Genomic DNA, 14,316 nt, shown 5'->3' with positions numbered 1-14,316 from the left:
TCCGCACGTGGTCATCAACATGCGGCCAATACCGAGACCCCGCTGCGCCGCACTGCCAAGACTCGCCGTCGTCGATGCGAAGATGCAACACCGTTCAACCGCTACCGAAGACATCCAATAAGTTCAATATTGTGAAGGCTCAATTTTTTTTTTTTTTATGATGTGCAACTTGACCGATTTGCAGATAACTGTTTCCCTTGCGATTTAGAAGTAGGGAACTTTATCACTTAAGTAATACTACCATTTGTTGTGTTTTTTTATCACAGAATCATAACCTAGATTTTTTCTTCTTTAGAAAATACCAACAGTTTTGGGGTAAATGGTCTGCAATGACCACATAAATTCTACTCCAGTACTCCGTATGTATGTGAACTGTGAACGTGACTGGAGTACATCGAAACGAGAACAATACTTTCCGTCGCCCATTTCCCCCAAACACGCGGACCAAGGAACCACCCCTAAACCTCCCCCCTCCTCGCCGCCGGCGCCGACATGGCCGTCCACCACCTCCTCCGCCGCGGGATCTCTGGCGGATCTCCCCTCCACCCTCTCCGCGGCCTCTTCCTCGTATCGCAGGTACCGACAGCTCTCGCCCTTGCCCGTTAACCACACCTACACGTCGATTCCTGATTCGCGTCCTCCCCTTCTTTGGCCCCCCGTCGAAGGAGCTCGGGCGGCGTCCGGCGAGCTCGGCTGCGGCTGGAGATGCGACGGCTGAGCTGAAGAGCGCGCGGGAGGACGTCAAGCAGCTGCTCAAGGACAAGTCCTGTCATCCCATCCTGGTATCCTCTATGCGACCTTGTACTGTTATGGAAGAACAATTGCATCCTTACCAGAGTATTCGAGTTCGAGCAAAATAATGCTCGGATTGGGCTTTAATCAAGAAATTTGCATTTAGCAAAAGTTCATCATTGTTTAGTACTTGAGTTAGGGAACTAGAAATACACAATGGTTTGGTTTCTCCCCAAAAATAAAAACACAATGGTTTGATATATGCTTAGTTCACTGACTGGTTATAGTTTAGGCATGAGGATTTTGGTGAGAGGTTATTGTTTCTACGGGTGCATTATTCTGTAACATGTAATAGGCGCAAGTTCAATCAATTGCTTGGTCTTTGTTGTATGTGTGCGCTTCCTGGTCTTGCATTTTCTTTATACAGCATCAAAAGTGATGCGGCCTCCTGATGCCTCTGTGTGACTTGTTTGCTGAACTGCTCCTGGTTTCAGGTTCGGTTGGGCTGGCACGATTCTGGGACTTATGACAAGAACATTAGCGAGTGGCCCAAGTGTGGTGGAGCTAATGGTAGCTTGAGATTTGAAATTGAGTTAAAGCATGCGGCCAATGCTGGTAGTGCTTCTCTTCCACTAGTTTTCTTTTGCTTCATACGACGTGGGATGATATTTAGCCCAATTCTGCTGCAGGTCTTGTGAATGCTTTGAAGCTGATTCAGACCATCAAGGACAAATATGCAGGTGTTACTTATGCTGATCTGTTCCAGCTTGCCAGTGCTACAGCCATTGAGGTTCTTCATCGCACTTAAAACCTACCGATGATGATATTTCCAAGGTTTTTTTTCTTTATCAGCAACTATGTGGTTGATTTGATTTCCCGCTTTTCAGGAAGCTGGTGGCCCCAAAATCCCCATGATCTATGGAAGGGTTGATGTTTCGGCCCCTGAACAATGCCCACCAGAGGGAAGACTCCCTGGTTAGTTACTAGTATCCATAGCCCAGCTTACTCTATGTGCCAGTTTAACGCATATTTTCATTCTATATCTTCGTCTAGAGCTAGAACATTACAGTGCACCTTTTAGTTTCATATGATATGCATCTCTACATTATATAGGAACAAACATTTAGTGATGGAAGCAATTACTAATTATCTATAGCAACAACTTCTCACTGATGGAAGCAATGAATGATCATCTCGCAAACTTGAATGGTTGTCAGTTGATTGGTGCAGAAATTTCAGCTGACCCACTGATCAAAACATTAACAAACCATAGCTCATCAAATTTGTACCGTGTTGTTCCCTACTTCCTCATGCTACTATTCTCTTGTAGATTCTTAACAAGGTTAGCATATTAGTTTACTGAACTTTGATGAGAACAAGGCAATTTCATTAAACTTCATAATTCATGTGAAGGGAAATATATTTAACCAAAACATGGATGTATTGAAAATTAACTCATTACTTTATCTTCTTAATCAAAAATTAACTCAATACTCGATTCTCTTGTCTACCCTTTTTGATATGAATGTATGAGCTACCACATGTAATTCGACAGAATTATCTGATGGACATAATCTGCTGCCCCGCACCGACATGCCTCCTGAGGATATCCTGTATTTAAATATTTATTTATCTGCAAGATGTACTTAAGGGCGCCATAATAAACCTCTAAGAAAACATATTGATGCCACACTACACTAATATCAACAGTAGATCTGTAGATCACACACATAGCCCCGAATACTTTTCCTAGTAACTTTTCATGCTTTTCAACAACCATGATTCCTTGTATTTATAGTAGATATGCCCTTGTGATCCCTATGAGTGGTTGTTGGACTCCTTGTATTGCCTCCAAAATCAAGTTCTTGATTTGTCAAATGCTTACGAATGGAAAAGTATACATTCATGCATTTAGGGAATTTCCTTAGTGATTTTGAAGAGGAAAAAAAGGCTAAAGGCCCAGAAAGAGTTACGTGATCTATAAGTTATGAAATTACTGTCCCATGGTCTTTTGTCTGGTACTTTGGTCGAATCACAGGAGTGATGAATGTGCAAAAGTGAAAAATAGATTGTCCCAACTCCCAACTGCTCATGATGCAAAATGATATTGAAAAGTTGCATCGCCTATGCAACACTGTATTATGACCATGTGCTATCTTTTCCCATGAAGTTAAATTTATTCATAACCAACAACATTTCTTGTGTTTGATTTTTGTTTTTTCAATTCCACAAAATTTATGCTGATACTTGAAAATCAAAATATTGACCATAGTGAATACCTTTTTAATGCATGCTGAAGCTATACTATGTTTTTGCCACCCTTTCAGCTGCTGGCCCTCCTTCCCCTGCTGAACATTTACGGGAAGTATTCTACAGAATGGGTCTGAATGACAAGGTACTTTGAGACTGCTGTGTTATCACTCTAACTATTTCAACATAACCTAATGTGGATTTGCTTTTCTTATCTGCTCTGTGATCTGTAGGAAATTGTTGCACTGTCAGGAGCACACACACTTGGACGGTCAAGACCAGAGCGCAGTGGCTGGGGTAAACCAGAAACAAAATACACTGTAAGTAAATTACAGCTGTGGCTCATGTTGCCATGTTAAAGATACCTTATATGTTAAAATATTTCAGACTACAAGCTGAATGGCCCATCCACTAATTAGATTTAAGAATTTGGGCAACTTAGAAATGAAAAAACAGTACATCTATATTAAATATTAAATAGATTAGTAGATTAAATACTACATGCATCCTGCAAGAACAGAATTTCAGATTGCTACTTTATGCTGGGCGCTGACAAGACATTCAATTTCATTCCAGATAAATTATCAGTTCTATGATTCAAAAGAACAAAACATAAGACACACTTTTTTTCTTCTACACTAGAAGTGGTCTTTAGACATATTGCTGTGCATCCTCAATTGTGAATGAACTGTATAAAAACGAACTATATTCTTGTCACCATCATTAATTTTTCTACCATGAAGCTTCTCTGTAACAAAGGTGTAATTGTTGTACCAGCATGTACATCATTCTTATGACACTGAAGAATGTTGTGAACGGTATATCACTTTGGTTGCCTAATTTAATGCTGTACTTAACTTGCAGAAAAATGGACCTGGTGCACCTGGGGGGCAGTCTTGGACATCTCAGTGGCTCAAGTTTGATAACAGCTACTTCAAGGTGAGATGACTAATTTTCTGTATGCTATAGTAATGCGTGCAATTATCTTACAGTTAGCGTACAATTCAGGATGTGAAAGAGCGACGAGATGAGGACCTCCTCGTTCTTCCTACTGATGCTGTACTCTTTGAGGATCCAGCATTCAAGGTTTGTGAGCATTCTCCTATTGCAAAAAAAAAAAGAGAGAAAAGAACTGCACACCTGCAGCTGATTCTCTTAACTGAACTTTGTGTGGTGTCATGCTTGAAGATTTATGCTGAAAAGTATGCCGAGGATCAAGATACATTTTTCGAGGACTACGCGGAAGCTCATGCTAAACTGAGCAATCTTGGGTCTAAGTTTGATCCTCCAAAGGTAAATGGAATTAAGAGATGTATTCATGAGTGAGAAAAAAACATGTTTTAAGTCATGCTGACATTCTTATTATTGAAATGGTGCAGGGTGTATCACTTGACTAGCTGATATTAGCTGCTGATGAACTGCATTTTGGTGTGAAGAAGGCAAGGCACCGTTTGTTTCAACTATTTTTTGAAGTGTACGCTCGTAGAGCATGGTTGTGATTTACGACCGCTCCAACAGATCGGATCCACCAAGGCAGTGTTTTGAGTTGTGTGTTCCATTACTAGAAATAAAATCAGAACTGGACATTTATGGTACTTGCATGTTGTATGACACACATAAGGGCAATCAAATTACACAATATCAGGCAGTTCGCCTTTTTCTGATATGTTTGCAAGAGAATGGTGCCTAGCCCACTATAAGATATTTAACTTTTGTTCAACTTATTGAGCTGTCACTGATTTCTTGATATCATGCTACCCTGAAGAGATAAGCTCATTTTCCTCTTGGGAACCCCAGGATAGCCTGAATCATGGCTCCCAGCTTGCCCGCAAGCACACCCTTCATTATCTTGAGCTTTGCCGATGAGTACGGTGGGTACCTGGCCTTTGCCTCCCCACCGAACCCTCGGTGCAGGACCGCCTTCCCGTGGCTGAAAGCATCAAAGGTGAATCTCCCATGATAGGAGCCTGTGCCGCTCTCCCCAACACCTCCAAATGGCAGGTGAGGATTGGTGAGCTGCGACATGGCAAACCAAAATCAGAATTCACTTCCCTGTAAAAAGCTCATATGTTCCAAACGGTCTGAATTCATATGTTCCCTTACATGTACGCTGGTGTCGTTGAGGAGCATTCCTCCTGCAGAAATGGTATTCTCGAACTGCTTCTGGAGCTTGCTGTCCCTGGTGAAGAGGTAGGCTGCAAGTGGCTTAGTCATGGAGTTGATGAGACCAAAGCTCTCATGGATCTTATCAACCTGAAAAGGAATCAAAAAAGCAGTCGGCTGAGATGCACATAATGTATCACCAAACCCTGCATTCTACTTAATCTCCGCTCGGTAAGGAAAATGAGCTAAAGCATTGTGAATCCGAGAGGGTTAGCTCTGACCGTGATGATAGGAAGCAATGGCCCGAATATTTCCTCCTTCATCATAGCGGAGTCGAGTGGGACATCTAGGAAGATTGTGGGGGCGATCTTCCTGCGGTACGACAAAAATAACCGATTTATGAAGATCAGCCAAACACGTGGTGACATGAAACATGATGATGAGTTGCCAGAGTTGGTACTGTGAAGATTGAATCCACTCACAGCTTTTGTTCATCCCTCTGACCACCAAACACAATCTTGTCCGAGACCATCTCGTCGTCCATCAAGTCCAGGAGTCTGTTGAAATGGTTTGGGGTCACGACACGCGACAAATCCGCTGATAGCAACGGATCCTTCCCGTAGAACTTCTCCAAAACTTTCTTTAAAGCCTCGAGCTTTCAAATTACCATAAACTATAATCCAGATCTGGTGATCCTCGAAACTAAAAGGGGTTAAATGAAAAATTGTTGCTCGGATATCTATGTATGTACCAGCTTTGGGGCAAAAGACTCGGTGGTTATGATGAAATCAGGAGCAATGCAGGCCTGGCCATTGTTGCAACCCCACTTGCCCGCAGCTATCCTCTTTGCAGTAACCTTGGTAGAAACAAACAAAAAAAAGTTACAACACTATGAAAAATGTGAAACATCCAACAAAAGGTGGCTAGGCTAGATTTATTGTTTAGAGGAGTTTGGCAGTAACTCTGAGTTGGAAAAGGATCAAGATCAAAAGGTTCATACATGGAGATTGACGTTCGAATCGACGACCACGGGGCATTTCCCGCCAAGCTCCAAGACGACCGGCGTTAGATGCTTCACCGCTGCGGCCATCACGATGCGTCCTACTTTACTATTGCCTGCAATTTTCCATCGTAGCATAGGTTTGATGCAGTGAAACTAGATGGTCCTTGAGCTTCATCATCGGCGACCGGCAAGAACCCGTATGGATATGGATTGGCGCTGACCTGTATAGAAGATCTTGTCCCACTTATGCTCTAGGAGCGCAGTCGTCTCGGAGACGCCACCCTCGACGACCTTGATGCAGGCGCTGTCGACGTATCGTGGCAGGAGCTCAGCGAGCAGCGATGACGTAGCCGGCGCGACCTCGGACGGCTTCAGCACGACGGCGTTGCCTGCCGCGATCGCACCGATGACGGGGTCCAGGGACAACACTGAAACGATCGAGTAGACATGCATCAGTGCGATTACACACCGTGCTCTGTGAAGAGGATTCATTTGGAACAAAATTGGACTGGATCTCCAGCTTTCTTTTGAAAAGTTTTTGACAGCTAATGGGCATTCGATTATCGTTGAAGCTTTTTATTGAGGGGAAAAAACTTAAAAAAAAAAACAGAGAGGTCATGATAAGATTCCAAAAATTTACATGTACAGCCTGGTCTCTCTATGATATAAAACAGATGTGCCGTACTTATTGGTTGAACGATTCCGGGTGCAAACTATTACATTTCTAGAGCGCGAAAGATGCATGACACAGATACATGTAATGCACGACAGATATCCCGAAAGATACATGTCATCGAAGAAAAATAAATGAAGCTGCATTTCATTGATTGCTTTGTGCCCTTCAACTAACTATACTATATCTCAAAGAGATTTTGATTGGTGCGTGACAAGAAGAGGAAGTGATCATCAAAAGAGCTATCACCCTCTCGAACTAAAATTGTTCTATCTTCAATGAGCTGAAATCGACCAAAGCATAAATGCCGAAAGCGATGGAACGAAATGCAGGACGGCAATCACACAAGCTTTTCCTTTTGTGACAGTACAGTGGGGTAATACCTACGTGTCGCCTAATTACGTGCACGCCAACCACAGTACATCACATGCCATGCCAGGCGCATGAGTGAGCTAGCTGAGCAAATCATTTCCTTGCTTGAACACCCCTCACCTCATGCACACATGTTGCATGAATGTATTTCATTGGGAGTATGTTCCTCCCAATTGTTTGGGTAGTTTTATATTAGTGGATTTTTACTATGTTTATCCTTTAGTCTATATATGATTCTGTTATTTGATGTATATTCTGTAATGCAAATAAAGCAGTACTATCTATGTACATGCAAATTTTCGATAGAATGAAAATGATTCTTCATGTCCTCTAATGTATAATTTAGTAAGTTAGAGAAATTTTAATTTATCATTAAAAAATCTTGTCAAGGTATTCAGTATCCTACGAGTTGAATAAACCCATTTTAAGACATAGATGCTTTCAAAAAGGCAAATGCAACTTCAAAATTTCTGTAGATATTATTTGCATTTGCATCACCGATCGATCTTCCAACTTACGGAGAGGGTAGTTCCAGGCAGAGATGACGAGTACAACACCGAGGGGCTCCTTTGTAATCCTGGCCGTCGAGGGAAAAGTCATGAGCCTTGCATGAACCTGCAAAAAAAACCTTAATATGATAGTTTCTGATAGATAATGATTAGCTGTCGCGGTACAAGCTATTATCAGTAGGCTGTGTGCCCATACAGCTATAACTATTAAAGTAATTAAGTCTGCTTGTGTTAGTATTAACGTGGTCAAGGTATAGTCAGAATGGATATAATTGACGAACTATTCAAGTATTCTAGCAACATCTAATTAACAATTAATCTTGTTCTATTGGGAGCACGAAAGTTCTAAGCAAACAGTTCAATACGTAGAAAGAATAAGAATATGTTAATTTTTAAATTGGGTTACATATGGGAGATGTAAACTGTCGCCAATGATATAAACGTATACCTTCTTGGGTTTCATCCATTTCTTGAGATTCTTCAAGGCAAACAAGCACGACGACTTGACTAGAGATATCTGTCACAAAAATTCATAGATTGAAACAGAAACTCATAACGTATGCATAACGATGAGACGAAAGTTAAATCTAGTGCTAAAAGAAGCAAGCCAATCTATGTGAATCTTAAGCTCAAAATAATACACGAACTTCAGGACAGTCTACAATTACCATGAAGCAAGCTGTGAACCAAAACATGCAGACAGAGCCATTAAGAAGCGAGATATTTCAGATCGATTTACCAATCCGGTAGACCGAATTAATAGCGAAATACGTAGTATTACTACCAGAAGAAAAGAAAAACCCGCGCAAAAAAGTCTCGGATCTTAACGAACCAAGAAAATGGAATGATCGATCGCAACAAATTGCGAGGATATGATGCCGCGCGCGCGTCACCAACGACCAACCTCGTGGACGTGCGCTTCGGTCTTGGGCTTGCCGACGTCGGCGTGGAGGGCGTCGCATATCTCCGCCTCCATCTCCGTCGCCATCCGCAGCACCCCGCGCAGCTGCTCCGCCCGCCACTCCGCCGGCCGCGTCTGCCCCGCCGCGAACCTCGCCCGGAGCTCCTGCACAGCCGCCGCCCTGGACTCCTCCATGCTGGCAAACTACTCCACCTGGCAAACTGGTTACCTGTTGGCCTGTTACAAGCGAGCTTGGGAAATGGGAATGGAGGATGGAGGTGGTTTGTGGGAACGGCGCGGCGCGTGGAGAGATGAGAGACGTGCTTATATATGTGTGTTTGACGTCTTGCTCTTTTTTTTTTTTTTGAGAAAGTACCTGCACGTTATATTACTGAAACAGCGATACAGAGCATACAGACGCAGACACTACACGAGACTTCGAGACAGAACAGCTGTCCAGAAACAAAAGCAAGGAAGACCCCCAAGAAAAGAAAATTACAAAGAAGCCCTTTGGGGTCCCCAAGCTCCACCGCAGCCATGGCTGCCGGTCCTTCCCAACATCTGCGAGCGTCCGCCGGGAGAGGAAAAGGCACGCCGCCTGCACACCCAAGAACTGGAGGCACACCATCGCCGCCGAGCGGCTTTGTGAGTCGATGGAGTACTCCGCCTCCGGCGAAGCTTTACCGATGTGGAACGTCGACCGGGGATCATCCCCGTGTAGCTCCAGCCCCGAATCCGGCCGTCCTCGTCGACATCGTCGAGAGGAACCCCCAGATCCGCCACCATCTGGCCTCAAACCTTGCCTCTGAAAAGCTAACCACCTCGAAGCACCGGCGGTGCTGCCCGGGAGACGCGCAGCACCCACCGGCCCGCTCCTGTACAAATCCCCTCTCCCACTATGCTGGTGCCGGAGCGGAAACCAACAGAGAGGGAACGGAGAAAGGGGAACAAAATTCCACAGTGGCAGCGCCTCCGCATCCTCGACGCCACCGCCCGGACAAACCAAGCTCACAGATCCGCCGATGACCGCATCCGAGCAGGTCACCGGGGCCGAATCTCGAGCACCTTTATTCGAACCCATCCACGCCGGCACCGACGACAGCGCCGCCAGATGGGCGAAAACTAAGCTACTAGGCCCTAAAAACCTACAGCTATACAGGTCCGGGCTCCAGATCCGGCGACCCTCTCCACACCGACGGCCACAAGGCCGCCAGGAGAGAGGAGAGGCCGGATCCAGAGCCGGAAGAAGCAGACGCCCTCTAGTCGCCTCTCTCAGATACTGTAGAAAGAGAGGGCTAATAGCATTGCGTCGCAGTGGCAGCCGGTGTGCAAACAGATATAGAGCGGTTTGTTTTGTTTTGGTCTTATCGCTTGATTCCTTGTTTTGATCTATCAGAGCCACTTGTGTCCTTCGAAAATATAGAATGGTTGCGCAATCTTTATTAAAAAGAAAATGGAGAACAAGCTCATCCCAACAATTCAATTTATGAGTTTTCATCCCTTAAAAAGAAGTTTATAATTTTTTAGATCAAAAGAAATTTATATTCATATGGCGATTTACTGTTAAAATATTGTAAAAAAAATTGCATCATGCAAACAGGCATAGAAACCCCAAATAGGTAAATAAACAAATTAAGCTAGGGTCTTGCTAATTCTCGGTGGAATGAGAATTAAGTTAGAGTTCACTCCTCACCCATGTGATTTGTATCGTGATTCGTGCTAGTGGATGAGTTGCAACCGAGAAAAGATGGTGCATATGGTATAAGATATACATTTGTAACTATTTTTTTTTTGCAACCGAGAAACTTTTTTTTATACCCTAAGAAGCATCATCGCCTAGTCACCTCCTTTACACCATATCTTCGTGAAACCTCAAGTTTTGTAGAGGGGTGTTCAAGATCGAGTTTTGTACTCGTAGATAATTCTCAAATTTTCCACTGTCTTGAGTTTTCCGCTGCTTCTTTACACCATAGCTTTGAGTTTTCTAGATAGGTATTCAGGATCGAAACAACAAATCACATATGTAGAGACCACTTGATTCGGATGACTATAATTTTTTTTTCAAAGATTACATCCGTAGGACATAACCAAACATACCAACTTATAACAATTATACTGTAACCTAATTTAATTTATCGCGTGGTACACGTGATAAGCTACTCTCAAACAAACAAAAAAGATAAATTGGATGCCATGTGAGGTATATGTTGAATAAATGGGCAACAACAAAATTAAAAATAAATATTGAAGTGTATCATCTTTATAAAAATACACACATCTCGCTACCTTATTTTGTTCGAGTCCCCCCAAATTCAGTTCGGACCGATTAGGGAAGGTGCGCCCAAGGGCACCCCCAAAACGGACCAGCACTTGTCCATTTTGACCATCTTCATCCATTTCTTTACATTTCTAGACTTGATGAAACAAATTAATTGCAAGATGTTTTAGCATGCAAATTAATTAACATAAATTAAACATTGAGAGAATATTGTTAACGCAACTATTCAAATTAAAAATAAAATTCAGAAAGTTCGCAAAAAACTATTGGAATGCCCACTACAACACATGAACATGCAAACTAGTGGTATCCTTTTTCTATCCACAAGTGATGAGTCAGTGGCCGATGAACACCTTCACCACAAATTCTTCTATGCATGTCGAGGATGGCTTCGAAGTTGGCCGATGCATGATTTGGCTCAACAAGAGGGCACATGAAGTACCACTCAAGATCATACACTTGATGATCATCACACTCATTATTTACAATCATGTTGGGAATACGATGACAAGGGTCATGGCCTCCCACATTTGATCTGTCAACCACTGTTCTAGCAGGGTGGCCAACAAATTCCCAACGATCTTGGATCACACCAAATGATCCCCTCCACTTCCTTCATGCAAATATCTTGTTGGTGTGCAAAGAGATATCATTTATTACCTTTGGGGTTGGAAATTGTCTTCACAAATGTCCTCCAACAAGGATAGATCCATCGGTCGTAGTATTCCTAGTTGTATTGGTGGCCATTGATCTCATAGTTGCACTCCAGAGCGTTTCCTTCAACAAGTCTTGCAAACAATGGAGATCATTACAACATGCTAATATCATTGTGAGATCCTACTATGTAGAAAAAGAGTGTCAAATCCACTTTCCATAATCTACCACAACTTCAATTAAGATAGTGAATGTTCCAACACAACATTTATAGTGCCCTTGCCAACCAAATGTACAATTATTTTATTCTCACTGCATGCAACCAATGAATCTAAGCATCCCAACAAAGCCTCTTGATTCTCTAATTTACAAGAGAGGAGTTGTGTCAAAAATATTTGGTTCTCTCAAGCATTCCTTTCTGAACACTTTCACCCCAGATGCACAAAAGTAAACGTCATGAAAACATGATATGGACTCTCCCATGCGAAAGTACTCGTCAACCAAATTAATTTGCAGCAACTCCATATGCAAGCCACTAGATAGAAGTAGTGCACATCTGAAGAGAACCCAAACACACTACGGTAATATTTCTTCAGTTTTATCCTTTGAAATCCGGAAGCATCATTGAAACGTGCCTAGAGGGTTTGTTGCATTGTTGATCTTGAAATCTCCATTTTATAAAAGAATCTGGCCAACCCATACTCTTACGATCAACTATAATGTGTCGTGGTGTCAAACCTTGGAGGTGGGAAATGCATTATGCTGCTCCTCAAAACATAAAGAGTCGCAATGATGATTATGCCATTATCATCGGAGGATTCACATTGGACAATGTATCATATATTCATGGTAGAAGTACTCGTCGTCAACATACATAGTATGCACACCAAACAATACAACAATGAATAAGAATCGCATCGAATTTCGTCAAATTTTAAAAATCACCGATAAGTTGGTGAAATGACTGAACACCTTGCGTGCTGGCAAGAATGAAGTGGAGTTTGGAGCTGGTGACAAGCTACGGCAAACGTGAAGTAGGAGCTACAACCGACGTGAATTTGAAGATGAAGTCATGCCCCCATGGCAACGGCGACAATGTTGTATGAATCAACCAAATCCATCATGGTCGACCTCGTCCACGGCTAAAACGGGTCAAAAATGTCGGCGGGAGCGGTGGTACCACGATAACATGGTATTGTGAAGGTGGTGACAAAATGGAGTGGTGACGACGACTTTTTGGTGGGATAGAGAGGAGTCGGGGATAGGAGATAGGAGGAGTGGAGGGAAAGTGATTGGGTTGTTGCCAAGAGGGGCCTCCCTGTCGGGTACCTAGATGGTTTTTGGATGTGTCCAAACACTAGTAGCCGACCTACAAAGTGTGTGTTGCGGGGAGGAGGGGTCCTTCAAGGTGTCCAGACATGTTTGGCCCATTTTGTTTTTTAGGTGGGGTTCTTCCAAGATATTGAAAGGGAAACTTAACTCTTTAGGGTATTATATGTGTCAACACCCGGATTTTTAAGTCCAGATGCCTATTATGCCGTACATCGCAATCCCAGGAATATTGTTGTTGCGAGACATAATAGTTGAATATCATAGAGTCATCATTTATTACAACACATAATCGTCTTACAAAGGTAGATCACATGATCCAATATTACAATAGTAGTTGATCTATTGATCAACGAACATCACATATAGCGGAAGCGAAGTAGTAGTGGCTATCTAATCCACGAGCCAACGCTTGACGTCGGGAGCGGTCCTAGTTGTCGTAGACGTCCCGCTGTCCATCTTCCTCGCATCGTCTGTTCACCTTCATAGTCTGGCCATTTGAATAGCCAGGGACAAAGCCATGAGTACTTTTAAAGTACTCGCAAACTAATACTAGTGTAAGTACTATCAATTTTAGTAAGGGGATACTAAGCTCTAGGTTTATTGGCATAAAGCCAAGTTTATTTCATAAACATTTAGAAAAGACTCTTCATTTGCTAAACTAACTCAAGTGGGAACATTAGTGTCATTCCCACAACTCTGATTCAATTCAAAGTCACCATTCACCTTTCAAATTCAAGTCCCAAGTCATATGTCACATTTTTGAAAATGGTCTGATGACGGAACAGTATGGCCTTTCCAACCGTCCATAACCGTGGACACGGCTATTCGAATAGTTCTACACTCGCAGAGGTCGTACACTTGTGCCACAATATTTGCAATAATCCGTCGGGGTTAACCGGCCCTGATTTACCATACTCCGTATGCGGACTACCAACCATAACCTTTCACTTACATACTCTAGTATAGGCACCTCTCCCCATGAGCTTGGCCTCCCGGTGAAAACCGCAGTCAACCCGGGAACTGCACAGGGCTTGGGCCGGACATTCACCTCATTCACGTCATATCACATCATTTCTTTTGTTGTAGAGGCAGCCTCCAGCCTAACCCCGATGACGCTTGTTTAGAGGGAACCCATACTAAAGCACATAAATTTCTAGTTAAGCCCTTACCCATATTGGGTATTGTGGGGGTACTTTCAAATTGGAATGGTATCGCATCCGAACCCAACCATCAGTTTTTTGTAAAATTCACCAAGTCATTCACCGATCATATTCACCTTCAAAATCTTTCAATAGAATGAATCATCATTCCAAGGTTTTTCAAAGTCATTTCATTTCACATGATCCCATCTAGAGTAGTCAATTCTATTTGTTTAGCACTAGCAACTAGTCATGAGGGGTGCTAACTAGCTTGTCTTGCTCTAGGCTAACCTTGATGCTCTTGTTCTACTCTATATCTAAACCAAGTGAATCATGAATCAAAAAGTAAACTTTGATGAACAAAATTTAG

At 42.8% G+C, this 14,316-nt stretch overlaps 2 protein-coding genes across 2 annotated transcripts; one reads left to right on the top strand and one right to left on the bottom strand.

Annotated features, from left to right (window-relative positions):
* The first annotated feature begins 409 nt into the window (after positions 1 to 409).
* Positions 410 to 4,648, top strand: LOC124652386 (probable L-ascorbate peroxidase 6, chloroplastic/mitochondrial). The gene is made up of 11 exons (XM_047191403.1): positions 410 to 576; positions 666 to 782; positions 1,227 to 1,347; positions 1,422 to 1,522; positions 1,620 to 1,707; positions 3,060 to 3,127; positions 3,216 to 3,302; positions 3,847 to 3,921; positions 3,991 to 4,068; positions 4,171 to 4,275; positions 4,362 to 4,648. The coding sequence occupies exons 1-11, from the start codon at positions 493 to 495 to the stop codon at positions 4,377 to 4,379; spliced, it is 942 nt and encodes a 313-aa protein (XP_047047359.1). The 5' UTR covers positions 410 to 492; the 3' UTR covers positions 4,380 to 4,648.
* Positions 4,569 to 8,820, bottom strand: LOC124652385 (aldehyde dehydrogenase family 3 member H1-like). Its single transcript, XM_047191402.1, has 10 exons — positions 8,547 to 8,820; positions 8,091 to 8,159; positions 7,652 to 7,748; positions 6,310 to 6,516; positions 6,086 to 6,201; positions 5,837 to 5,941; positions 5,568 to 5,740; positions 5,367 to 5,457; positions 5,086 to 5,235; positions 4,569 to 4,998 (listed from the first exon to the last, which is right to left on the bottom strand). The coding sequence occupies exons 1-10, from the start codon at positions 8,736 to 8,738 to the stop codon at positions 4,756 to 4,758; spliced, it is 1,443 nt and encodes a 480-aa protein (XP_047047358.1). The 5' UTR covers positions 8,739 to 8,820; the 3' UTR covers positions 4,569 to 4,755.
* Between the last annotated feature and the right edge of the window lie 5,496 nt (positions 8,821 to 14,316).

Source organism: Lolium rigidum, chromosome 5 (genome assembly GCF_022539505.1).
Source record: "Lolium rigidum isolate FL_2022 chromosome 5, APGP_CSIRO_Lrig_0.1, whole genome shotgun sequence".
Lineage (NCBI taxonomy): Eukaryota > Viridiplantae > Streptophyta > Magnoliopsida > Poales > Poaceae > Lolium > Lolium rigidum.
The sequence above is the reverse complement of the archived record's forward strand: the minus strand, read 5'-3'. Positions and strand labels throughout refer to the sequence as shown.